The 27,613-nt window shown below is 42.6% G+C and overlaps 1 protein-coding gene across 1 annotated transcript; it reads right to left on the minus strand.

Moving 5' to 3' along the window:
• On the minus strand, window positions 1-26,945 carry LOC103163801 (NACHT, LRR and PYD domains-containing protein 1a-like). Its single transcript, XM_035453691.1, has 12 exons — window positions 25,336-26,945; window positions 20,805-20,975; window positions 19,392-19,562; window positions 18,084-18,173; window positions 16,421-16,512; window positions 12,002-12,101; window positions 10,426-10,649; window positions 6,849-7,111; window positions 6,248-6,373; window positions 5,248-5,389; window positions 715-759; window positions 1-293 (listed from the first exon to the last, which is right to left on the minus strand). Exons 1-12 carry the CDS (start codon window positions 26,943-26,945, stop codon window positions 1-3), a joined length of 3,327 nt encoding a protein of 1,108 aa, XP_035309582.1.
• Between the last annotated feature and the right edge of the window lie 668 nt (window positions 26,946-27,613).

A 27,613-nucleotide genomic window follows, 5' to 3' on the forward strand; every position in this document is an offset into this window, starting at 1 on the left:
TCAGGATCTTACAGGGACACCTCCTGACTTCTCATAGAGGTCCATGATCAGGTGAGGATGGGTCTCCTTCAGAGCTTGGTAGACTTGGTCTTTGCTGTCCCAGTCCCAGGACCTGCTGAGGCTGAAGAGTTTCCGCATCTTGCCTTGGTTGGTGGCCTCAGCCCGCACTGCCTCATACTCCTCTTCACTCAGCACCAGATTATACAGCCTGTCCAAAAGAGGGTCCACTGATGTCACTCGGGCTACCAACTGCTCCCGATGGTTGTCCACAAAATGTATCCTGGCAGCAGCATCTAGGGATGAAGACACTGGCACTGAGCAAAGCAAGGCAATTCCATGGGCTCTCACACTGACTGCCCACTTCTATTTTTTTTTTTTTTCAGAAACTTCATCTGCAATGCTGGCTCTGGAGAGTCATTTGAAAAAAAATTCTGTGCCTTTCCTGAGGCCTGTTATTTGTCTGACACTCTACCAAACCAGGAAGAAGGGTTCATGGTTGGGTGGTCAGTTTGGAAGTGTGTGGAGTTGTTGTCTCCATGGGAAGCAGCAAGGGGCATGAGAGGAACTCTGCCCTGGGCATGCATGTCTCCTGCCTGTCCTGATGAGATCTGCAAAGTTAGGTTCCCTCCTTTCCCACTGCCCTTCCCTCAAGGATCAGATGATCTACCAGCAGAATACTATTGGCCTGCCTGGCCTCATATAGATGTTAGTTACCTTTGAGTGCTTCAGCGATCATGGATGGAGCAGGTCTGAGGTCCCCTGGAAGAAAAGAGAAATGGTGCAACTGTAATGATGCCTGTCACCAACACTCAATGCTCTCTGTGACTCTCCCATCCATGCCTGAGATTTTGAAAATGAGCTACAGAGATTCTAACATAGTCTGGAAGGTGAACATTTCCTTACTCACACAGGGAATTGAGGCACCAGGTGTATCCTCATTGCTAGAGAAGACATAAGAATCAGCAATAGCTCTTTCTCCCATATGATCTCAGCATCATTTTCATCCTAGATTGAAGTCTCTATGGAGAATTAACCAAGTCCCATGCTGGCTTATATCATTTGACATTTGATCCTGGGTAGAAAACTTTTTTTTTCTCATTTGACCTTGTACTCTCACATGCCACAAATGTTCTTGATTTGTTGCAGAATCAAGATGAAACAAGACTAAGCATATGAACAATGAGCAAATTTTAGCTTCAAGTGAAGGAGGTTAATAAATTTCAGCTCATGAATAAGCTCCAAATATTTAAGAAAACCCCAAATTCACTGTGCTCTAGCAGTTTAGGGAATTCATCTCAAGGACCCAGTTTGTAGTACTGGAAGCCCTGGTTCCATTCGTATGAAGGAAGGATGATATTCCATCTTGACACATCGTGATGTGCAGATAAACTGGAGCATCTCATCAAGAAAGTGATTGAGTATAATGAATTTTAAAACCAAGATGTAAGAGTTGGGACACAAGAGGGGGCATGATTATCATCTTCCAGTATTTGAATACTTTTCCACAGGAGAGGGAGGAGAGCTTAATGAGTCCCATAGAACAGAATTTAAAAAATCATGACAAAGATGTTGGCTTAATAAAGAATAACATCAACATTGCTCCCATCAGCTAAGGATCACACTATGAGATCTGTATTAACAGTATTTAACCTTTCCAATCATCCTATCAGTTACCCATTCTGATCTTCAGTTTACAGGTGAGGAAGCTCAGACTCAAATGAGTTAAGTCATTTTTTCAAGATTGTCTGAAGAGCAAGTGCTGGAGTGAGATTCAAACCCTGGCCTGATGTTGGGGCAGCTCAGTTCTCCACCGGTGGCTCACCCAAGCCAAGGCTGAGCAAAGCCTATTATTTTATCACATATTTAGACTGTTTCTAGCAGCTCAGAAGCAGGGACAATAACTATTTGACAGATGACAAGAGCTGGGCATCCCCAGATGTACTGATTAGAGGAGCTTGGTTTTAGAATTGTGAGCATTGAACTAAGACTGTTCTCTTATTTCATTAAAGAAATGTCACTATTTGGTTTTCTCTTGTCCATGTCAGCTTGAAAATATTGATGAGTTACAATAGCCAATAAAGAAATAAAAATCCAAAATTTTGGGACAGAAAACCTAACCACAGAAATGGAAACACTCTTTAAGAAAAATCATATATATGGAAGTAATTAAGGAGGGCCTTAGAAGATGAAAGGACATTCCTGAGGCTCATTGTTTGTAAGAATTAGTATTCTTATTCTTAAAAGCCCACTATACCCTCAATGCAGTCCCAGTTAACATGTTAGGGACAGTCTTCACAAATAGTGTTGGGGAAATGCTGAAATACATGTGGAACCACTAGAGACATAGGATGTCCATGGTAATTCTGAACAAAAACAATTTTGTAGAAAGCTTCATCACACCTGATTTCAAATCAATGCTATAGTCATAATAGTAAAAGTAGTATGGTATTGGCAGAAAAAGATGTGCAGATCAATAAAATATAATAGCAACCCAGATAAAAGTCCACACGACCATAGACAGCTACCTGGTCTTTGACAAAGAACAGGAAAGACAGCCTGTTAAACAAATGAAAAACTAGATAGCACTGTGTGGAAGAATTAAACTATATGCCTACCTCTCACTTTAAAAAGTCAACTCTAAATGATCAAAGACCTTAATACCCTGAAACTTGTAGAGGAAGATTAGGGAGAGCATTTCAACACAGCAGCACAAGTCACAATTGTGTGACTAAGACTCTGGTAGCCTAGGAATTAGATCTAATAATTGATAAATTGGATCTCAAGACACTAAAAGAGAAGTTCTGAGTATCAAAGGAAACTTAATTGAGTGAAGATGCAGCCAAGAATGGAAGAAACTACTTCCCAGTTAAAATTTGACAGATTAGTAACAGGAAAATGTATGGAACTGAAAACATAAACAAGAAGAAAACAGCACAGTTTTGAGGTTTGTCATAGGAATAACAACAGGATTCTTAAAGGAGGAAATACACAAAGGTAGGAAACACTTAGCTATTATGTCAATACAGCTTGAAATTACATATGATTCCCATTCTCATGCCGTGAGAATGTCCAATATTAAGGATTTAAATGATAATGAATGCTGGAGTGTATGTGGAGATAGCTAACACTTACACACTGCCTGTGGGAGTGCAAACTAGTGCAGCCTCTGTCTAAAGCAATCTGGAGGCTTCTTAAGAACTAGAAGTAGAACTACCATATAAACCAACCTTACTACTCCTGGTAATATATCTAAAGAAATACATATTCTACTATGGAGACATTTTCAAAGCCATGTTTCCTGAAGTTCTGTTCACAATATCTGGGAAATGCAAGAATCCTAGATGGCCCTTTACAGTTAATTCAGTAATGGAGTGTGGCTCATATATACCTTGGAGTTTTTCAGGGGTGAAGTAAATGGCTTTATGAAAGTAAAGTATACAATAGGAAGATAAGCCAGACCCCAAAGGAAAGACACAGCATCTCTCACATGCAGTTTCTATTCTGGAGCCTTTAGTTCTATGAAGTCGGTATATCCCTGGAAACTAGAAAAATAGAAATGGGGCAGTGATTTAGGAAGGAAAGGAGGGGAGTAGCTTATTGGTGAAATGAGGGTAGAGAGGGAATACTTGGAGCAGAAATGGTCAAACAGTAAGAGGGGTGGGAGATGGAGGCTATGGGGGGCAGATGGGATGGGTTACTGAAAATGAAGACAGTATTTAAAAGTCACATTGACACCAATACAAAAATCATAAAAGAGTTGAATACAAGACACCCTATCAGGATTGAAATGGGAGGTCTTAGAAGTAATGAGTTTCAAAAACAAAACGGAATTCCAGGTTGGGGTATCTCCATAGGAACCATTGGGCAGGGAGGCCCTGGAGGTTCCCATGACAATACAGGTGCATTTCATTTTTCTTGGCTCCACATCAGAGCTAGTGAATAAGAACTTATTGCCAAAGACACTACAAATGTTGACTATGTGGTTTAGAGAAATCAAGCTGGAACTGAGTTTGAAACTTCATTGTGATGCTTTATAGTGTGATGCTTTATAGATGATGTTAAGCAGGCTGCTGAAGAAGAAAAGGCATCAATTGCCAGGAAAGATGGTCCCATTGCTGCAATAGTGGCACAAGAGTGATGGGAGCAACCAGTAGCTCCCTGATTACACTTCTGGGCCACCCACAAATAGAATCCACCCCTAGCATTTTAAACTGAAAATACAAACAAACCCAGGCCTTTGGATGCCTTAGGCCCTTGAGAGAGGCTACTATTGCTACTTAGATAAATGGACATAGTGTCAATGCCCATCTACATATCTATGTTTATACCATAGACAAAGGATCTTTTAAGCCTTATCCAGGAAGCCTCTCGCTGCTGTGGATGGAGGTGAATGCAGACACCTGTGTCTGTGCAGGTTCCTGAGATGGTTGAGTACTCATCCCTATAAGTAGTTATTTACACCACACCTTAAGGTTCTAAGATTGTTGTGGAAGAGAAATTCGAAGAACGTACGGACAGAAGACATTGGGAAGGTTTGTGAAGATATGGAGAAGAGGTTGTGAAGTGGTCTCTTCTAAGCATAACATGTCTCATAGCACCTGCACTTAGGGTCCCTGACGCACACAAGTAGGGTCTGCGCATCAGTCAGCTAGATACGGGGAAGCAGCTCACAGGGACAATGCTGCTTAAATATTGGCAAATAATAGATTATGGGAGAAAGGGATGTATGCACTCCATCTGTATCCACTGGTAAACTCATTCCTTTTTGCTGGGTAGTTCAAACATACAGGAACACAGATGGCCCTAGTTAAGCTCTTAGAGACACAAAGCAAAGTTTATTACTGTGGGAAAGAAATTTGTTCACTCATCATGCTTGAGTCCCGAGAACACTATTGGAAACCACATGAGAGCGCACAATCGGAGGCATAGAGTCACAGGTGGCCTGTCCTATAAGGAGCATCTTTTATGGGCTTCCTGCCTCTTCTTTCTCCCCCTCCTCTCTTCTCTCCCCCCTCTTCCCTGCCCCTCCCCCTCTTCTGTTCTCCTTTCCTTCCCTTTCCTTCCCTTCAAATTTTCCTTCTCCTCTTCTCCCAGCTTGTTCTCACTCTAACTCTAACCACCTGTTTGGGATCTAGTAAAAGCCACATAACTAATCATTTCAAGACACCAAGAACTATTGACAATACACCTCTCCCTACTCATTGCCTTTCTTCAACCTTTGGAGTATCTGGACTTGAAAAAATTTACCTGGTTTCAACAAGGCTTCCCATATGAGATTCTTATTCTTCTTGTCTCTGATTTGCAGCTTAATCCCTGAACCCATGTGGCCAACGTGAATCTCTGAGAAGAGCTGGCATTCCCCGGGGCTCCTGTAGCACAACTCCAGTTCCTGAAGAGAGAGAGAGGGGGAATGAGAGAGGGATAGAGAGGCATTGTGAGAAACCTCTCTCCTCTCATGTGAACAGTGATTTCCACTCCCCCATACTTTCTTGCTCTTGCAAACCACATTAAACACCAGGTATCTTTTGCACTGAGGTAACCCACAGCCTTTGAATGCAATCTTTACTCAGAAGGTTGGAACATTGTGAAGAGGACATAAAAAGAATGTAGCAAGGAAGATACTGAGAATGTTAATCGACTCAATTTGGACTCTCATCATGATGTTTCTTTCCTGATGACTCTGACAAAAATGTGACAGGAAGCAACATAAGTAAGGGTTTATATTGTTGTTTAGTTTCATTAGGAGGAACATATAGAAGCTGGGGCTCCATTCTTGGTGGCAGCATTTTGTGGCACAGCTTGTTATATCCCAGAGGATCAGCAATCAGCTAGTAGATGTGGGGGCAAGGCATGGATACAACCCTCATGGCTTGCCACAACTCCCCAAATATTAGCATTAACTAGGGATCAAGTGTTGAAATGGTTACACCTGTAGGAGGCATTTTTGATTTAAACCATAACAACTGAGATGTCATCCTGAAAAGTCGGCTCATACATCTTAAGCCAGGGCTTGCTGTCCACGTTAGGCTGACCCCTTCTCCATGCCATATTGAATGCAATCCCTCAATTCCCCAGGCCTGCTGTATTCCTGTGTAGTCCCTTAGATTGTTTTCCAGCTAACTAGGATGTATTCTTACTCATCCCAAATCCCAATAGTTTTCTCCCCAATCTCAGTTTGATGTATAGCCCACAGGTTTCCCAAGCCTGCTATCTGACCCTGAAGAGCAGTAAATATCTGGATTCTTACCTTTGGGATGATTTCCAGCTTCTTGGATGCAGACACAATGTAGCGTGAGCCGATGTAAAGAGAGTCTACTGGGGGTGGCTTATTTATTCGAACAAACTGAAACTTCATTTCTTCTTCATCAATAGCCTAGGGAACATTGCAGATAGCGATTAGGTAGATTTCTGATCTACAACAGCTATCTGGGGTGAATAAGGTGAGGTGGTGGATCAGTGTCGGAGGTGGGATCAGGTGACATCACCCGGCAGTCTTCTGCCTTGTGTTCTGCCACACACTGTTCAATTATTGGCCCCTGTCATATTCATTTCAGGGTCCCTGCCATAGAGGAAGGGGTTTGGCTAAATGTTGAATGTGGAGAATTGCCATCCTTCTGATGGGTGGAAAGGGGCCACAGAAGGCTGTGCAGAGATAAAGGGGCATTTAAGGCAGTGGAGAGAGGCTCTGTTGTAAGGGGCCAAGAAGAGTGCAGAATCATAAACACCAGAGTTCTCCGTATAGAACTGCATCACCAGCGGAGAATCTCTCCAAGGGGTTTATATTCTGTGTCTCAATTTTTCTGTCACCCCACCATGGCCCCACCCACCATTGGGGTTCTCAGTGTCACCTTCCGGATGGTGCAGTCATTGGGGATCAGGTAGAGATGAAGGGTGAGTTCGTTGAAATTGAGATGATAGTAGATCAGTGTGATGGAAGTGATGGGGATGAAGTGTCCAAAAGCAGGGATCATTCTCACTAGAATTCCCACTGGGGAGAAGCTTGGGCTTTTCAGTACTGCGTAGTGCTGCTCCACCCTGGCTGGAATTTCTAGGACGATCCCATGTTCTTGAAAGTGGGCCACACGGAACAAGAAGATGTCCATTTGTTCCTCTGTGAATGAAAATTTTCAACAATGTAGATTTAGCATTTCCATTTAGCTGTCCTTGGTTGGAAAAACAGCATCCCAGGATTTAGATTGACTGTGGAATGAAATGGCCACCATAGTTGGTGGGACAATTTGGGAAGGAGTAAGAGGTGTGACCTTGTTGGAAGAGGTGTATAACTGGAATGGACTTAGAGGTTTCAAAAGCCTTTTCTACTTCCATGTTCCTTTCTCTCTCCTCCCTAAAGATAAATATGTAAACTTTCAGCTGCTGCTCCAGTGCCAAGCCTTCCAGCTTTCTACCATGTTTGATGCAGTGATGGTCTTGGACTCACCCTCTGATTCTGCAAGTCCCAATAAAATATTTCTTCTACAAGTTCCTTGGTCATGATATCTTTTAGCTTTTACTAATTTTTGATGTTTATGAGAAAAACTATGAACTAAAAATATGGTTTTATTAATTGATCCTAAGTAAGAACATATCAGAACAATGAAACCTTTTCATAGTATTGATTTCCCATGCCAGGAAGTTGAATCTGACTTTCTACTAGAGGTCATTCATGCTGACTCCCTCACTGGATCAGTCTTGGCTGTGGCCCTGGGTAGCTGCTGGCAGAGCATTCACAGTGGAGTGGATTCTTGAGAAACTGGAGAATGAGTAGGTTCTCTGAGGTGCTGCTATCACCAGCCTTGGTGTCTTGGGGTTGGCAGTGTCTACTAATATACTTGTTTCAGGCTGGAGCTTGATGTTATAAAAGCAACCTAATGGTACCTACTTTTGTTCATTGAAGACAAAGCTGGATAGATCCCTGAATTGGTCAACATAAAATGTGAGTTGATAAAATCTAGAATCACCTAAGGATACAGGCCTTAGGGCATGATAGAAGGAGATTATCTTGATCAGGAAATGTTGATTTGGAGGGCCTACCTTTGTGAAATCCAGAACTGGTAATATGGAGAACGTCACAAGAGCACAAGCATTCACTGTTCTCTGCTCCCTCTGTTGACACAAGTGTACCAGGCACTGCAAGCTCCATGTTCTCAGACTTCCGGGTAGGATGAACTATTTCTTTTAAATGTGAGGCAAAATAAATCTTTTCTCTAAGTTTCTTTGGTCAGGTATTTTTGGTTGAGCTACAAGACATGAAACTGGCTAGAAAATTGGCACCAGCAGTTGGGTCATTTCTATACTAAACCTGGTCATATGGTTCTTAGGCATTTGGGTGTGTTTTGTGGCTAGAGTGTGCAAGAGTTTTTACTTCAGACTACAAAAGCTGAGAAGACTATTGGGACATTCTGGTGGAAAGAGGTCAGACACAAATACTGTTCATGAGGTTTCAGAGAGTACCGAGGTTTCTATTGGGAACTGTAAAAGGATCCATTCCTGTGACAGTTTGCCTAAGAATCTGCTTTCATTGAGTACATGCCATGAATGTGATTGAAGTTCAATTGAAAGATTAATTTGGTAGGAAGACATTTAAGACAGTAAACATTCACCCTGATTCAAAAAATCAGCTGCAGTTGTTGGAGATCAGCTTGTGAAGATTGAAATTCATTTAAAGGCAGCTTGTAGTGAAGACATCACTTTAAATCTCAGATAAGTGGTGGTCTTTATGGATTTTAAAACTGTTGGAATTATTAAAGGTTTTAGAAACCTTTGAAACTGCCTTCTCTTCTTGCAGGAGTAAATGATATTCATTACCTTCCTAAGACCTGATGGGACTACGTGGTGCCTGATTTTCTTTGCTAATATTGGAACTTTACTGAGGCATTTAAGACGACTTACCAAATTCTTTCATTTCTATTCTCATTTTAGGGTTTTAACAAAGGGTCCTACTACAAATTTGTGGATATAAGTCATACTTATTCTGCTTTAGCCTCCTGAATTGTGGAATTGCATGTCTGTGCCACCATCTGGCCCTGTGGCTGTCCTTCCTAAATGTATTGCTGCTTCCTTGCACTGTAACATTATAATCTCCTTTAAATATTCCACTGGGGCAACTGCCTCATCTGATAGTGGGAGTGAGAAACAGGAAAGGCAGTGACCTGCAGGGAAGAAGCTTGAGTGGTGACTGGGGCAAGTGTTGTTGGGGAGACCCGGAAATCTGTGTGGAGCTGCTGGGTTGGCTTTAATAGAGACACTAGGAAGGCACCATCTGGGGAGCAGTGCTCCTGGGTCAGTGTCAGGAGCTCAGGGCCTCGAGTGTTTGTGGATGTCTCTATTAATTTTACTTGTTTTGTAAGATTTTACAACTGAGTCCTGCTTGGCTTCTTCATCTTCATTTTCTTCTTCTTGTGTGCTTGCATTAAATATGAATATCTTTAACCCAGAGGATTAAACTTGTTTTCTATTCATTGTTCTTCAACTGCTGGAGCAGCCCATGTTTCTGTTTCACCTCTCATGACTTCTTCAGCTGTTAGGTCTCACCTCTATGGCTGCTCAGCACCTTTATACCATGAACACACATCATCTTCATTTCCTGTGAGCTGGATTCTTCTGGTATCTATGGTGGGCTTTTTCCTGTTCTCCTTGAAGTAGGAGAGGAAGTCAGTCTCAGTCGCCAGTTGTATAACCTCTGGTTCCTTGCTGTTGTTGCTTTTCCTCTTTTTAGGCAGCCTGAGTGTCCAAAATATCCTACTCTTGAATTCTTAACACCGCCCCCACCAGCATGGAGAGAGCTGTAGTAATGGTTTTCTTTAAGAGATCTTTCTCTGGAAATATCGTATTTGTGAAAATAACTTCTGGAAATATTTTTACAGATGACTGAGGCTGGGACATTTTATGAGCCCTCCCTCTTTCATAAGAAGCTCCTCTTTTTGACTCCAGTATCCCAATGGTATCTGGTGATGTCATTTCTCATCCTAGAGCAGTGTAATGCCTGACACTATTGGTAGACCTTGGGTACCAAATGATCCTTATAGTTTTCTTAGTCATCATTTTCAACAAACTCTTCTCATTGCTCAGTTTATTCTTGGTTTCCTGCTGATTTCATGAGAGCTTTGGTATATAAAAAGATCTTAATAAATGCAGTCAATATTGCTACTGAGACATCAATATTGCTACTGAGACATCACTTTCCACTTACAGAACTCTTTTAGGTAAAACAGAAATAAATTCCTAATGCTGGGGAATACATGCTTCAAAGAATATACATCAGACAAGAAGGTATAGAAAACATCTCAGCATTACCTCTATAGCCCACTCTGTATCACTAAGGAAGCCATGAGACCTTCCCTCATCACCATCATCCTACAGTCTGCTATATGACCTATCAAGTCCTCCCATTAGTACCACCCTGCTCCTTATGCTTCCCTTGGTTACCTGGAAGAGCTACAAAGTGAGGAAGGTACACAGCAGCCACAGCTCCCTGCTCAGCTTTGATGTCAAACAAAGGTCCAGCCACTATGTGAGTGTGCTTCAACGGAGTCTTTTCCAGGTGTTGGGTCCAGGTACAGAATCCAATATCGATGGACACTGCCCTTGTCACCACAAAGCAGAGTCCTGTGTTGGGACAGTGGTAGGAACCAGGCACAGGAAACTGAACTCTAGAAGAAGGACAGGAAGATACCAGTGAATGCCAGCTCTGCTCCTCTGCTGAGTGCAGACCCCAGTCCAGGGATGGAGACACCAAAGACTTTAGCCAAATGGCTCTGAGCTCTGGTTCCTCTGCTGTGTCTATGTGGATCCTTAACTAAGTCACTTAACCACCAAATCTGTTTTCTCTTCTGTACATGGAGGCAATGACAACACCATCTCATAGACCTGTGAGTACTGAGTGATCCAGAGCACACCTACAGGTGCCACACACCTGGAACAGTTAGCTCCTGTGATGATGAGGATGATGAAATAGGTGTGTGTGTGTGTGTGTGTGTGTGTGTGTGTGTGTGTGTGTGTGAACTTCTGGGGATCAAGCTAGGACCTTGTGCAGAGTAGGCAAGGGCCCTACTACTGAGGTTTATCTTCAGTTTTTACTGTTAATATTCTTAAAGTATATTTCACAAAAATAAGAGTTCATCTGATAATATAGGTGATGAATCCTTGGACCTGACAAAGTGCTGTACCTAGATCTTCAGTGAATTTCTCAAGGCTTCTTGACAGATGGGTGGACAAGTATCAGTTTCTGTTGAAGGAAGTTCAAGTGGCAGTTTTCCAGCTGACAGAGTGACTCTGACAGTGTTGGAAGAGGGTAACAGGTTATGGAAGACACCATGGCTGTGTATATAATCACTGTGTATATATTATTCTTAGGACTATAATTCTTGGAGGCCAGGGCATCCTCATGTTCTTGACCCTAGTGGGTCCTTGGCACACAGTGGTTGGTAGTGAAGCAGGAGTGCTGAGTTTATAGGGATTTAAACGAAATCTAAGAGACAAGAGAAACCAAATGCAATGAGCGAACAGATGCTGTTTACACCATGACTAAAATAACCAGCAGAAAGTCCCCATTTCAGGTAATGAGGAAAGTTAAGCACAGACTGTTTAGATGATTTGAAGGACTAATGTCAGGTCTGTTGATGTGGTAATGGTGATCTGGTCATGGCAGACAAGGTCCTGTCTTAATTACGGGGCAGGCATAGTGAAATGTTTGTGGGTGAAAACACCTGATGTCCTGCACTCAGAATACTGTGACAGTGATGACAAGGGAGGAATGTGAGTAGTTGAAACAAACTTGGAAGAATGGTTGCTGGAGGTGCATAATTGGACAGGGAAGTTCTTGTGCTCTCCAGTTTTGTAAATGTTTGAAAATTTCATGAAAAAGACCCCTATTTTTATAACAACCCAAACTTCTTATTTCAGTCCTGGCCTTGACACCTGCAATGGTGAGGAAAGGAGGAGACACGGTAGAGACTAGGTGTGTGCTGGGGAAAGTCATGTTTTCCAGGCAGAGCTCACTCACCGGTACAGGTTTCTCTCTCTGTCAACCACCTCAGTAGCCACAGGCCCTGTAGGGCCCCAGAAGTCATCGTCAGTCCCCAATGGTTCTGTGTGCTTGTATCCTGGAGAGTTAGGTGAAGATGGATGGAAAGTCTTTAGTGGTGTAAGTTGTGAGCACATTGCTCTAAAGAGACTCGTCTCCCTAGCTTTTTTCAGTAGTGGACCATGGCTGAACTTGTTTCCAGGTTTTCCAGTCTAGGCTTTAGCAGGAGGTACATCTGCAGGTTTTATCACTGTTCTTCAGACTACAGGCATGATTTTCACATCTGTCTGTCTGTCTGTCTGTCTATCTGTCTGTCTATCTATCTATCTATCTATCTATCTATCTATCTATCTATCTATCTATCTATCCTCTATAGAGTTTTGTCTTTCTACCCTTCTTTTTGACCACCAGCCCAGCATAATACCTGCTTCCACACCAGCTCATGTGTTTTCTTTTTTAAATTTTATTTCTTCATTTTACGTATCAACCATAGTTCCCCTTCCCTTGTCTCCTCCTCCTCTCCCTATCTCTCCCCAACTTACCTTTATCCACTCCTCAGAAAGGGTAAGGTCTCTCATGGTGAGTCAACAAAGCATGTTACATTCAGTTGAGGCAGGACTAAGCACCACCCCTTTCCCTCCATCAAGGCTGAGCAAGGCATGCCACCATATAGAATGGGCTCCAAACAACCAGCTCATGCACTAGGGATATATCCTGGTTCCACACGCTGACCAGTTTACAAAGCTGTTGCCCACATGCAAAGGGCCTGGGTTTGGTCCTATGCAGACTTCTCAGCTGTCAGTCTAGTGTCTGAGGTCTCCCATAAGTTTGGGTCAGCTTTCTCTGTGTATTTCCCATCATGATCTTGATCTTCACTTACTCATATAATTCCCTCCTCCCTCTCTTCAACTGGACTCCCTTAGCTTGTCCCGGTGCTTTGTGGATATCTACATCTGCTTCCATCAGTTACTGGATGAAGGTTCTATGATGACAGGGTAGTCATCAATCTGATTAAAAGGGAAGGACAGTTCAGGCACCCTCTCTACTATTGATGGGGGTCTTAGCTGGGGTCATCCTTGTGGATTCCTGGGAATTTCCCTAGCATCAGGTTTCTTCCTAGCCCCTTAATGGCTCCCTTTATCGGTATATCTCTTTCCTTGCTCTCCCACCTATCTCTCCACCAACACCATCATCTTGTTCCCTCATGTTTTTAACCCCCATCCCCTCACCTTTACTGCCCCAGCCCAGAATTTACTCAGTAGATTTCATATATTTCCCCTTTTCAGGGTGATCCATGTTTCCCCCTTAGGGACCTCCTTGTTACCCAGCTTCTCTGGAGCTGTGGATTATGGTCTGGTTATTCCTTGCTTTACATCTTGTATCCATTTATGAATGAATACACAATGTGTTTGTCTTTCTGCTTTTGGGTTACCACACTCAGAATTATTTTTTTCTATTTCCATTAATATTCCTGCAAATTACATGAGTTGATTGTTTTTACAGCTAATACTCCATGGTGAAAATATAACGTATTTTCCTTATTCATTATATAATTGAGGGGCATTTAGATTGTTTCCAGTTTCTGGTTATTAATAATGCTGCTATGAACATAGTTGTGCAAGTGTCCTTGTGGTACAATTGAGCATCTTTTGGGTATAAGCCCAAGAGTGGTAATGCTGGGTCTTGAGGTAGATTGATTCCCAATTTTCAGATAAACTATCATCCTGATTTTGAAAATGGTTGTATAAGTTTGCATTCCCACCGTCAATGGAGGCATGTTCCCCTTACTCTACATCCTATCCAACATAGGCTGCCATTGGTATTTTTTATCTTAGCCATTCTGACAGGTATAAGATGGCATCTCAGAGTTGTTTTTATTTGCATATCTCTGATGACTAAGGATGTCAAGCAATTCCTTAAATGTCTTTTGGCCATTTGAGATTCTTCTGTTGAGAATTCTCTGTTTATATCTGTACACACTTTATAATTGGATTATTTGAAATTTTGACATCTAGTTTTTGAGTTCTTTATATATTTTGGAGATCAGCCCTATGTCAGATATGTGGTTGGTGAAGATCTTTTTCTATTTTGTAAGTTGTCATTTTGTTTTATTGTGTCCTTTGCCTTACAGAAGCTTTTCAGTTTAGGAGGTCACATTTATTAATTGTTGCTGTCAGTGTCTGTGCTGCTGGTGTTATATTTGGGAAGTGGTCTTCTGTGCCAGTGTGTTCAAGGCTACCTCTCAGTTTCTCTTCTATCAGGTTCAGTGTACTTGGATTTATGTTGAGGTCTTTGATCCACTTGGACTTGAATTTTGTGCATTGTGATAGATATGAATCTATTTTCTATCTTCTGCATGTTGATATACAGTTATGTCAGCACCGTTTGTTGAAGATGATTTCTTGTTTCATTGTACACTTTCGGCTTCTTTGTCAAAAATCAGTTATTCATAGGTGTGTGGATTAACATCAGGGTCTTTAATTGATTCTATTGGTTCATGTGTCTGCTTTTATGTCAATTCCAAGCTGTTTTTATTACTATGGCTCTATAATAGAGCTTGAAGTCAGGGATGGTGTTGTCCCCAGAAGTTCCTTTATTGTACAGGATTGTTTTATCTATTCTGGGTCTTTTGTTCTTCCATATAAAATTGAGTATTGTTCTTACAAGGTCTGTGAAGAGTTATGTTGGGATTTTGATGGGAATTGCATTGAATATGTCGATTGTTTTATGCAAGATTGCCATTTTTGATGTGTTGATTCTACCTATTCAAGATCATGGAAGATTTTTCCATTTTCTGATATATTCTTCAATTTCTTTCTTTAAACTTTAAGTTCTTGTCATACATGTCTTTCATTTGTTTGATTATAGTTACCCCACGATATTTTAATATTATTTGTGGCTATTATAAAGTGTGGTGTTTCTCTGATTTCTTTCTCAGCCTCTTAATCATTTGTATATAGGAGGGATACTGCTTTTTTTTGAGTTAATTTTGTAATTTGACACATTACTGAAGGTAGTTATCGGCTGCATAAGTTCCCTGGTAAATTCTTGTCGTTACTTATGTATACTATCATATCATCTACAAATACTGAAAGTTTGACGTCTTTCCAGTTTGTGTCGCCTGATCTCCTTTTGTTTTCTTATTGCTCTAGCTATAACTTTGAATACTATAGTAAGTAGGTATGAAGAAAGTGGACAGCCTTGTCTTGTTGCTGATTTTAGTGGAATCACTTTGAGCTTCTTCCACTTAATTTGTTGTTGGCTGTCACTTTGTGGTAAATTCCCTTTATTACATTTGGGTATGTTCCTTGCATCCCTAATCTCTCCAACACCTTTATCATGAAGGTTGTTGATTTTTGTCAAAGGCTTTCTCAGCATCTATGACATGACCATGTGATTTTTTTCTTTCAGTTTGTTTATATGGTGGATTATATTGACACATTTTCATATGTTTAACCACCCCTTTCTAATAAGTCCATAAGTGTTGATTCTCCTAGCATGTCTCAAGTGAGTATGTTAAGACAAGACCGTAACTCAAAAGATGGACGAGCAGAGATAGAGAAATGAGTCCCAGGGCATAGCTCCCCAGTAAGAGACAAGCAACCATGGTACAGAGTCTGATGAAAACCATAAACTTGAGAAAGGGGTATCAGCAGCCCACAAGCCTGGGAAAAAGGAAACAGTTTTCTCACTGGATTCATGTTGTGGAAAGTCATGCAGGGGGTGGTGCCCTTATTGGAGAGTCTGTACTGTTCCATATCAGAGACAGAGGGTTAAAATAATGGCTATTTGTAGAAATTCAGTTACAGATAATGCTTTGTTATATGACAGGGATGTTGCACCAATAAAATCTCAACAATATTTCTGCCTCAGCAAGATCTGCACAATGACAGCACTAGTTAACATGCTAATGTCGATGGGGGAGATCTGATAAATGAAGAGTTATAGGCAATTAATAGGTGGTAGAAGAGGAATGAAATCAGTCTTCCTGAGAAGAGACTCCTGTGAGGTTATCTAGTCACAAGTGGTCAACAAGAAACACACACACACACACACACACACACACACACACATATATATATATATATATATATATATATCCAATACTAAATTAACTCATCAGGATTTACATATATATATATATATATATATATATATATATATATCACATGTATTTAGCAATAATATTTAGGAACAGGTCATGAATTTAAGATAGAGTTTGTTGGTGGGATACAGGAGTTGTTATTGTAGACTTATGGCTTAAAATGATGTAAATATATTACATGCGGTTTAATTCTAAAATTAAATTAAATTAAACAACAAAGAAATGATGACCTCCTCCCACAGATTACACTCATCTGCCAATCATGATGCTCTGGTTCTAAACCCTTCACATACCCAACTGTAGTCTCTGCTGCTTGAATGATGTCAGGTACTCACCCATTTCTTCTCTATCCGTTTTCTTAGTAGGGTCCATCACACTTGGATTCCTACACACAAAGATGCTCTTTTCCTCAGGTGTCAGGAAAAACTAGGGAAATTAGGGCTGTGTACATGACATCCCCACATAAAATTCAGCTCATCTGAATTTGACTCAATCCCATGATGCTTCCCTGGGACAGAACTCTATGAAGTCCCCCATCCTTCTGGGCATCATTGCTGCCTGAACAAGTTCATCTCAACCCCTCCTTTGCTTTAATTTGAATGCGTTCCCCAATGTTTATTCATTAGAAAGTTAATCTCCAATATCACAGTGCTGATAGGCTGCAGGATAAGACACAATGAAGTCATGAGTGCTCTGCCTTCATGAAGGTATTAATGTCATCACCAGAGGAGTAGATTCCTGTGACCTGATGGGACTTGTCACTAAAGCCAGCTTGGCTTCTTGCTCTCACCCTTCCCAGCTTCACAATCACATGGTACAGGAAGAAGTGCTTCTCTAGATGCAGGGCCCATGCCTTTGTCCCTCCTTGTAATCAGAATTACAAGAAATAATCTCAATTCTTTTAATGTGCAGTGTCAGGCATTGAGTTATAGCTGTGCAAAATAACTTAATAAGTGCTCACCCTGGATACTAATCATCTAGACAGGACCGTCTAAATCTCTCTCCTTTCTGTTCTGTACTCTCCCCTCTGTAGCCTCCATCCATGTCCCAGGATGGAGCAGGCTTTACTTTGAACCACTGCTGCATCCTCTCACAGGTATCCCTGATCCTGATTTGGTCTCTTCTAGCCCATTTTCTGCATAGTAGCTAACCATAAAAAGTGGGTAGAGATACCAAATGATGGGCCATGAATGCCTTCTTCATTGATGTTCCCTCAGACCCAAAAATAGTGTATGATGCACAGTGGGTCCTGTATAAATGTTCAATCAATGGATGGGTGGCCATCCTATGTCTATAGAACCCTTGGTTTCATGTGTGGCATGACAGATAGGAAGTTGAGGGCAAAAGGAATTCATGGTCATGAACTGAAATTGACTAATCTGAGATAACATGGGGCTTCAGCACAGCCTCTAGAGTTGGAAAATAACTCTCTGTCCTGAGGCTTTGTGTGTGTGTGTGTGTGTGTGTGTGTGTGTGTGTGTGTGTGTGTGTGTGTGTGTGTGTTCTGTGGGTGGCATGCACATAATCCTGTGTATATGGATGTGTCTGAACACCAGAGTTGGGACAGTGATACCCATAGTGGTTTAAGCTCTCTAAGAGCTTTTTTTGTGTCTTTCTTAAGTGTGGTTTCTGCTTTCATTGTTCCCATGGTTTGGGTTTCTTGGTGGCTACCATTGTCACACTTGGTGTGCCCCTCGTACTACTTCTAATTCACATTTTCTATTTTTTTTTCAGATGGTGGAACTTATGTATGATATGTGACTATATTTTTCTAAATAAAAAATACAATCCCCCAATACACAGAGCCCTTCCTTATTTTGGTTGCTGTTGTTTCTGGTTTCTTCCTGGCTCTGTGTGTCTTTCCCATCACCCCAGGAATCTTTTCCCACCCCTCATATGTGAACCAGCCATATAGGGCCTAGATTTATCAGTAGGAATTCTGTGTCCACCACTTACCATATGCTGGAGATGAGCAGCATTGGATTGTCTTTCTCCAGGGTCCTGAGCTCCATCATCACCTGGTCACTGAGAGGGGCTTGGTCCAGCCTGCAAGCACAAGAGGGGGCTGCTTATTCTGGGATCCTCCACAGGATCATGAGGCCTCCGGGTCCAGGATTTTGGACTCTGTTGTCTGTAGATGGAGCTGTCTGTGAGCAGCCTTATTAGGCTTATTCTTGAGCCAAAACCAGGATAAAGGATGAAGAGCAGAAGGCTGAGCAAAGGCAGATGTGTCCATAGTACAGTCTAGGTGGGGCTTTGTCACAGTGGAGAGAGAGCTGAAGTCAGGATAAGGAACTTTGGATGTTTTCAGATCTGAAAAGAGGGCTGGCCATTTATAACCCCCTCCACAGGTCAATCACGGGAAACAGACTCTCCCAAGGAAGGGAAAACTGTCACAGATGAGGGTACTCTTGTTGGCACAGGGCAGCACAGTAGCCATCAGCATTTCCGGTGGCTGGAGTTCATGGCCATAATCCTAAAGGGATTCTGGACAGAGGGCCACATCAAGCTCCTGTAGTGAATCTCTTGGACCTCCAACGCTCCAGCCACGTTCTGTTCCAGAGCTTTCCCCAACTCTGCCTTTGCCTGGGCTGCTGTCTCCAGGTTGGCCCAACCAAGGTCAATTTCTCCATCAGGCCTAGGAGAAGCCCTCCTGGGCCATTCAATAAAGCAGGCCCTCTCACAGCATTGCATTCTCACCACACTTTTGACTCCACAGCCTTCGGCAGAGCTTGTCAATACTGAGTCACGGCTGACAGGTGACATATGTCTGTCTCTTCCCACACATCTTCAGGAGGACAAAGCCACGTGTGGTTGATTATATCCATAGGGCCTGGACCAGGGTTTGGTACACAGGGGCCTAATGTGAATGCATGTATAGTGTATTCATGAATGAATAAATATTTGAAGCACTGTCCTGGAGTAAGGCAAACCTGGGAGTCTGTTAGGATAATAGCCTTGCTAATGCAAATGATTGTACAATGCCCAGCTACCTACCTGGTATCATCTTTGTTTTTACGTATGTACATGTTGTATCATTACTATCCATGAGGTGGTTGCGACATTCCATTTGATAGATGAGGAGACTGAGTTCTAGAGAAGAAAGCCACTTACCCAAGTCTACGGGTGTAAGTGGCACAGCTGGTCAGGAGTCAGGCTGTTCATGCATTATCTGTCCCCTTTTGTTATGTCTTGTCATCTAGTAAAACACCTGCGTCCCTTCCCTTGTCTCCTCCCCAGAGGGAATTCCATGGCCTCACTTACAGTAGGATTCTGAGTTTGCAGGCAGGATTCCTGAGTCCCTCACACAGCAGCCTCACCCCATGGTCGCCCAGGTCATTCAGCTGCAGGTCGAGCTCAGTCAGGCTGGAGCTGGCCCAGAGCACTGAGGTCAGGTCCTCACAGTGTCTGGCTGTGAGGCCACAGTTGAGAAGCCTGCATGGGAGATGCTCACCATCAGCTTCTCAAGGGCTCACTGCTATCCTGGTTAATAACTGATGCGTAGTCTGTAAGGTTAGGATAACTTTTAATAGATAAATGCCAACCAATAGCAAGCCAGAGCATGCCAAAGCAGCAAGGCAAGAGAGCTTCCAAGTGCCTTGTATGTCCCTTTAAAACCCTACCACGTCACCCTGATGGTCATGGTCGGGCACACCTGTAGCCACCCCTTCAGAGGCATGGTTACAGTATCTCCCTATAATTCCCCTTTTAGTCTAAAAGAGGATTAAAACTTAACAGTGTAAAGTATCCAAAATTAACAATCATAAAGGTGAAATACAAGAAGATACAAAAATCTGCTTATGTCACATCCTAACTATATCTATTTTAACTAAACCCTAAAGTCATCTGAAAGAGGTGTCCAAGCCTGAACACCTCCTTCCAATCCCAATCATAAGCAATAGGAAGCTATCCCTAACTAGGTGCACATTATCTTTAGTGACAAGTAGGGAGACACTGTAACCATGCCTCCAAAGGGCTGGCTACAGGTGTCTCTCTACACTGCTCTTGAGAACTGAGCTCAGGTCTCCCTTTCTGTGTTAGCAGTGCTTATCTCTATGGAGTGCCTTTTCTAGTCTGGGTGGATAATCCCATGCTTCCAATAGTCGAGCAGTAGGAGCAGTGGCGTACAGCATGGGGACCACTGCTCTGTGGCCACTGGCCATTGCAAAGCTCCATAAGGCTCAGGACAGATCACTGGTCTATTTCAAGAGCCATCTGATGTAACATTCACTAGCCATAGAATAGTGAATGATCTCATTCATCATGTGTAATATTAGTAAAGATGGCGTTCATAGAAACAGAGTAGAAGGCTGGTTACAAGGGCAGGGAACAGGGGGGAATGGGGAGATGCCATTCCCTGGGTCTGGAGCTTTCTCCCCTCTTGCTTCATTAAGCCTCTTCCTTTGTGTTCTTCAGTTCTCCTGTAGCCACTTCCTCAGGAAGTCTGCTCTCCTAGAGACCTCATGGGCCTATAGTTACCAATAGCTTGTGGGGCTCCTTGATGAATGTCAGCTCTCATGAGCCCCAAGAGCAGAATCCATTTGTTTATCAAGTCTGCCATGGTTATGGTCAAAAGGGTTTGGTGAATGAACAATAAGCCTTATCCCAGACCTGACTTTTGCCTTTCTTCTCTTGCCATCCATGTCTGCTTCCAGGGACAATCCAGGACAGACTCACCACAATGTCTTTATGTGGCATCCAGGGCATCTCAGGGTCCTACAAAGACTCTGCAGTGCAGAGTTGCTCAGTGGGTTTCCACTTAGGTCGAGCTCCTTCAGGCTTTCTGCGAATTCAAGCATGGAGAAGAGAACCTGCCAAGTGGCATTAGTCATTGGGGTCCATCTGGACCTGAGGAGAGAGAGAGGGGGAGATGGTATGAGGGATGTGACTCACATGTGAATGGTCTGAGGTGCACAGCCCCACACAGCAGACTAGCATTTTTATTCTTGTCTGCCTGAGCATCAGGCTTCCATATGCCATCCTCAGGACTCACCAGCTTCTGCATGCGCCTTTGCTCCAACATCTGGATCCTCTTCTCTGGGGGGTTCCTCATCTACATCCTTAACGTAGCCTGTTGTGTATTCATTTTGTGTGTCTGTTTCTGACTCAGTGTAGGTGTCCCACGTCTTTTCTTTTTAATCTACAGTACCCAGCAATAGTCTGATATAATAAAGGAGCCTGATAATTCAGACAGCCTCTTCATTTTTATATGAATATATCTGATTCCCCTTGGAACAGAATTCTGGCATCTAATAAAGGAAAACTGAAAAGGGGAAATGGGAAGAGAGCTCAGGAGAGTTAGTTGAGAGTGACTCTGTGGTGGGTGTTGAGCATGGTCATAAATACTACTGATGTGTTTGTTTATGAGAGACAGATAGAAAAATAGATAGATAGATAGATAGATAGATAGATAGAGGAAGAGTCAGATATACATACAGACTGATCATGATAGGCAGAGATAAATTGACAGAGTAAGATACACACAGAGAGAGAAAGGAAGGGGGAGAAAGATGGAGAGAGCGAGAGAGAGAGCGAGAGAGAGCGAGAGAGAGAGAGCGAGAGAGAGAGAGAGAATATTGCCCTGGTGGTAAGGGATTCCTTTAATGCTAGAAAACAAGCACATAAAGTCAGGAGGACAGTGAATTTTAAATCAGCCTAAGCTGCAAACTACAAGGGGTTGGGAGTAGCTTTGAGTCTGGTATGTGCAACGTTTGTTCCCTAACACTGTAAATATTCAAAATACAACCACAAGTTCCCAAAACTGAGATTAGAGATGACCAACTCTGACTGAAACAGAAAGTATAGGACATTTTCTTTTAATTTTACAAAACTAAAGAATGCCAAGGAAAACAAATAGTAAACTTTGAAGGACAGTGTTGTTGTTGTGGTTTTTTGTTTGCTTGTTTGTTTTCTGAGACAGGTTTTCTCTGTATTGTTTTGGAAGCTATCCTGGAACTCACTCTGGAGACCAGGCTGGCCTTGAACTCACAGATATCCACCTGCCTCTGTCTTCCGAGTGCTGGGATTAAAGGCATGTGCCACCAACACCCAGGTAAGGATGGTGTTTTTAAAACATTTTATTTACTTTTTACTCTGTGTGTATGTAGTAATTCGAATGTAACTGGTGCCCATAACCTAGGGAGTGGCACTATTAGGAGGTGTGGCTTTGTTGGAGTGGTTTCAGCATTGTTAGAGGAAGTGTTTCAATATGTGGGCTGGCTTGGAGGTCACTTTTGCTCCGGATGTCTGTGGACTTCCTGTGGCCTGCACATCAAGATGTAACCAGCACCACATCTGTCTGCACAATGCCGTGCTTTCCACCATGATGATAATGTACTGACTCTCTGAAAGTATAAGAACAAGCCATATCAACTAAATGTTTTCCTTATAGAGTTTCTGTGGTCATGGTGTCTCTTCATAGCAATAAAAGTGCTAACTAAAACAGTGTATGTTTGTATGCCTGCTTGTCTGTTTGCACTCTATGCATGCAGAAACCTGAAGAAACACTTGAAGCAGGGCATCAGATAAAGGTGGCTGTGATCCAGCTGATGCGGATTCTAGGAAAGGATGCACACACTCTGAAAGAGCATCAGGATTTCTACCATGACTCTACTCTCTCAGCCCCCTAAGGAATGACAGATTTTGATGAATGGTTAATTTTAACACTGACTGAAATTGGAACTTCAAATTGTACTATTCAAAGAACATGAGGAACCATTATGAACCCCACACTGGTTGCTCACTGTGGTAGTTTGAAAGAAAATGGCCCCCAAAGGGAATGACAATATTATTAGCTGTAGTCTTGTTGAGTAGATATGGTCTTGTTGAGTAGAAGTGTGTCACTGTGGAGGCAGGCTTTGAGGTCTCATATGTGCTCAAGCCATGCCCAGTGAGACAGTCAACTTCTAGTTGCCTGCATAGCAACATGTAGCAGCTACCTCTTCAGTACCATGTCTTCCTGCACACTGCCTTGTCCTACCATTTTGATAATGGACTGAGCCTCTGTACTGTAAATGAGGCACCACAATTAAATGTTTGCTTTGAAAGAGTTGCTATGGTCATGGTGTATCTTTACAGCAATAGAAACTCACTCACCTGACATTTGCGATTTTTGACTTTGGGGAGCTTCCACCCCTGTTTGCTTAGTGTCAAATGGCCTCCTTGATGAACTCCCTGCTTTCACTTTCTCCCTAGCAGTCAAAGGTTCATGCTCTCCCACAGGGTAGCCCCTAAGCTCCTAGGGCCATGGCCCATTTCAAGCATGCTGGTGTTCGTTGTTTTTCTTTCCCTAACTTATCTCTGTCTCTGTTCATACTCAGAGTTCTTCTGAAGTTCCATATCTGACCACTCTTCTTGCAACACCCTTCAATGCTCATTTTTTATAACCGTAGACACTTAGAAAAAACTTATACTGGCCAAGAACAGGGAAATAACTCAATTTACTAAGGTACTCTCCTGAGGCAATATCAGAAGGCTATTCAGAATGATATTGTACTAGACCTTTAGTAACCTGAGGAGACAGCCTTGAATCATTAAGAAAATAAATGTGAATAGAAGATAACAGAGATTGTGTGGCAAAGTGTTCCCATTTAAAATACATAGAGAAAAGATTAAAGGTCATATTGCATTTTTTCTTTCATGCTGTGGGTATAAACTAGGGTCTTGGGCTTATTAGGTGTGGTGTTTTGAATCAGATGTCACCTAGTCATGGGCATTTGAATGCTTGGTCCTCAATTGGTGGCACTTAGGGGGAAGGCTTAGGAGGTTTGCTTTTGGGGGAGGAGATAAGTCGCTGAGGACAGGATTTAAGATTTCAAGGCCTGGAGCCATTTCCAGTGCACTCTTTCTGCTTCCTGCCTGTGGTTCTAGAATGAGCTCTCAGCTGCTGCTCCAGTCACATCCTTTCCCTCTGCCATGATGGACCCTGATCCCCCTGGAACGGTAAGCCCAAATAAACTCTTCTATAAGTTGTGTTGTCCATGGTGCTCTATCACAGAAAAAGAAAATTAGTCAATAATAAAAATCTCTCCTTAGTCCCTGATATTTTGAAATCACATCACATTATGTAGCTCAGGCTGGCCTGGGACTTCCTTCCTTGTCTCACACTTGTGAGTTTGGGAAGACAGGTGTGCATGACCAAGCTCAGCTACTCCAATTCTTAATGCTGTCCAAGCTGAGAAATGAAATTCTGGTTGACATAAATTTTTGTTTTGATGATTGGTATAACCTCACTTTTCTATATCCAGTATGTTTTTATTATTAGTCCATCCTAATGATATAAAATGAGAGTCATTGAGACAACTTCCTCTATGTGTGTGACACAGTTTGATCCCTTTTGTTCTCTTTGACACCTTTCCCCTCCTCTCCTCATCCTCTTCCTGTTTTCTAACCTTCAATTTGCTACTTTTAAGTTATTTATTTTCCACATGAACTCTTGTTGTGTTCAGATGGGTGTCAAAGTCTGCAACTCTGAATAACAGTCTGTTCCTGCTTATTATTACATGGCCTATGTAATTAGAGTGGTTGTTTCCTCACCCATTTTTGAAAACCTCAGGGGAGCAACTGTGTTTTTCCTCTTGTGATTGATTGGCAGAGCCTGATATAAATCAGTTCTTAATGAGTCATCTAGACAGTAGAGAGACACATTGATACCAAGTACCTCTGCACAGTGATAGGGGCTTTTGGAAGGGGAGGTCTACATTGCTGCTGAGATTGGAGAGAAGTTAGTAAGACTTCAAGCTCAGTGCCAGAGACATGCTTCCTTCATTGACACATACAAGGAAGTGATCTGGCCAGGGAAAATATAGGGATGCTCATACATATGCCACCTGAGCTCATGTTGGGAAGACCTCAGGTCAAGGTCACTGTCATGCAAGATAGGGGAAAGTGCCTGCAGGAGCTGAATGAGCAGAGAGAGTTCACAGAGAGAAATCACATTAAGAGAGAGGATCAGTGAATATGGGCTATTTGAATCTTGTGAAGGATAAGAAGATTTGAATCAGAGCAGGTGGGTGTTCTCACTGAGGCCTAGGAAGATTTAAAAGCTTATAGTCCCTTGCATAGTCAGGCACACAGAGGCAAGTAGAGAAAGATGGTCAGATTCAGCAGTCAGATGTCACTGATGACCTGTATCCTGATGCCCTGGATCCAGCTAAGAGTGCTGCTGATGCTTAGAACATGTGTGTTCATGGGATCAACAGATACTCACAGAACTATCCTGTGCGCCTTTGAGATTTTTCTCTGCTGTCCACCTGCATTCATCTGAAGCCTCTTCACACGGCGGCAGAACTTAATGCAGAAAGTGACCACCATGAGGTCCACATCTGTTTGGACCACCATGTACTTCACTCCTGTCTGGAACACTGGGTGTACCATATCCACTGGTGTATGCACACTTGTTCCTTGATAATTATGCATCACTTTTTTCAGGACCTCCTCATTCTGCATCTCATACAGACAATGGAGTAAACCCAGAGAATATGATTGATGGTGTTGGGTTTCCTCCAGGATATAGCTTTGCAGGTACAACTTTGTCTCCCAAGGCAACCTATAGGCAAAGATCTTCTGCATTTTTCTCATTCCCTTTTCACTTAAAAGACCAAATAGAAAGTGCATAGTGGGTGCCGCAAACAGGTCATGACTTCCATAGCCTTCCTTCAGTGTTTGCACAATACTGTAGAATTCTATACGATCTCTTGTGTTCTCATTAAAACACAAGATGCAGGACATTGCTGCAAAGAACTCCTGGAGACACAAGTGGGCAAAGCTGTAGCACAGAGACCTGGGCTGCTTCTGAAGGACACCTATCTTCAAGAAAGTGGTAATGACATCATTATCTAACCCTTGGATCTGAAGGTCTCTCTCACTGAACAGGGTCCTTCTTCTCCAGATCCCCTTTGCAGCCAGTGAGCAGAGCCTTCTGAGCTGTGTCCTAAGGGCAAGACCTGGAAGAGTCAGGGAAAGGTATTTCAGGCAGAGGGTTGTGGTGGTCTGTGAGGTCAGTGAGAGGTCTTGCCCCTGCTCCATTTGCTGCTTTAGGCAAGTGCAGACCAACCAGGACACCCAGGGTACCACACACAGTGTTGAGAGCACTGGGTTTGCTTCAACCAACCTAAAAACTGTAGTGGCATCTCTTTGCTCTGTAAAATATTTATAGATGTATTTCTTCCGTCCAGACTTGGAGAAACCCAGGACTTCTACCAAACAAGGCTGCCTGAAAGAAGGAACAAGCTTCTTCAGATCTGTGGTCCGAGCTGTGAGCAACAAGGAAGCCCCAGGCAGGACAGATTTTCCCAGCAAACTGCCCAGTAGTGTGTGCACTGGCTGTGGCTGTCTCCAGTGCAGACAGAGCTCAGGATTCTTCTCTTCCAAGACCCACGCTGGCTCATCTATGCCATCCAGGATGAAGAGCAGCTTCTCAGGATGAGATAGGATCTGCCTGATGGGAGCTGTGGGCACTGCCTGGTCTTTGGCTATGAGTTCAGCCAGACTCAGCTGCTTGCACTGGTCCAGCTCTCTGCAGCTGAGGTAGAAGACATGCTGGAAGCGATCCCTGTAGAGCTGGCCTTCCCCCCATGCTCTCCTCACCTGCCTGGCCAGTGTTGACTTCCCAATTCCAGCAGCTCCCTCTAATATAACTAACTGAGGTTCTTCCTGGGTATCTGGGTTTGGATTAAATAAGTCTTGAATCTCAATCAGATATCTTCTCTCCTCTCCTTTAGTTTCATGCAAGCTTTTTCTTGTCAAGGTCTTCCAGCTTCTTGGGCAAGGTTTCGGTAAAAGTAACAGTTGTGTGAAATTCTGCAGGGAATCCTCCATTTTCCAGGACTCGGTGTGATAAAGATTCTCTCTTCCTTCATTGTGACATATTTCTGAAAAAAATCATGAATTAAGGAAAAAAGATAGAGCTTAAGTGAACTCATGAGTGCTTGTTGTTCTTTCATTCTTTTTCCTTAGTCTCTTCCTTCCACCCTTCAAGAGCTGGATAAATTTAGGCATCTGTCTAAGCTGTTCAACATACTGGCTGTGGGTGTCAGGATATTCTGAACTGTACAGTGCAAAGAATGGGAGCTTAGAGTAGAAGAATCTAGTTCAAGTCTTCATTTGTCTAATAATAATAATAATAATAATAATAATAATAATAATAATGCATGATGTTCATTCACACTTCAGATATTTATACAACATAGTACAACATAAGTACAACATAGCTGCCTGTACTGCCTTGGACAAGGTTCTGGAGAAAATTTGTTGAGAGCACAGATTGTGGCATCTGTACATAGCATTAGACCTTGAGAGACTGGCTTCAGGGGCCAAATTGTCTCTGAAATCAGGATCTATAGATCTGCTCTCATTGTCTTCTGTAGGACAACATCTAACATCTCCTGAGTGCAGTAGGTTGCCTGCCCATATCTTTGGCAAGGTCTGCCTGGCTCAGGCCATGTCTTCCCCAGGTGCCAAGAGAGGGCTCAGCTCTTCCTTGTCAA

Source organism: Cricetulus griseus, unplaced genomic scaffold (assembly GCF_003668045.3).
Source record: "Cricetulus griseus strain 17A/GY unplaced genomic scaffold, alternate assembly CriGri-PICRH-1.0 unplaced_scaffold_114, whole genome shotgun sequence".
NCBI lineage: Eukaryota > Metazoa > Chordata > Mammalia > Rodentia > Cricetidae > Cricetulus > Cricetulus griseus.

Excerpts from the sequence above, each read along its gene's own strand:
- LOC103163801 (XM_035453691.1), bottom strand. The coding sequence starts at position 26,945 with ATGGAGGATTCCCTGCAGAATTTCACACAACTGTTACTTTTACCGAAA. Across the intron at positions 6,374-6,848 it reads ATGACTGCACCATCCGGAAG|GCTATTGATGAAGAAGAAAT; the intron begins GTGACACTGAGA and ends AATGTTCCCTAG. Across the intron at positions 294-714 it reads GATCGCTGAAGCACTCAAAG|ATGCTGCTGCCAGGATACAT; the intron begins GTAACTAACATC and ends CTTCATCCCTAG.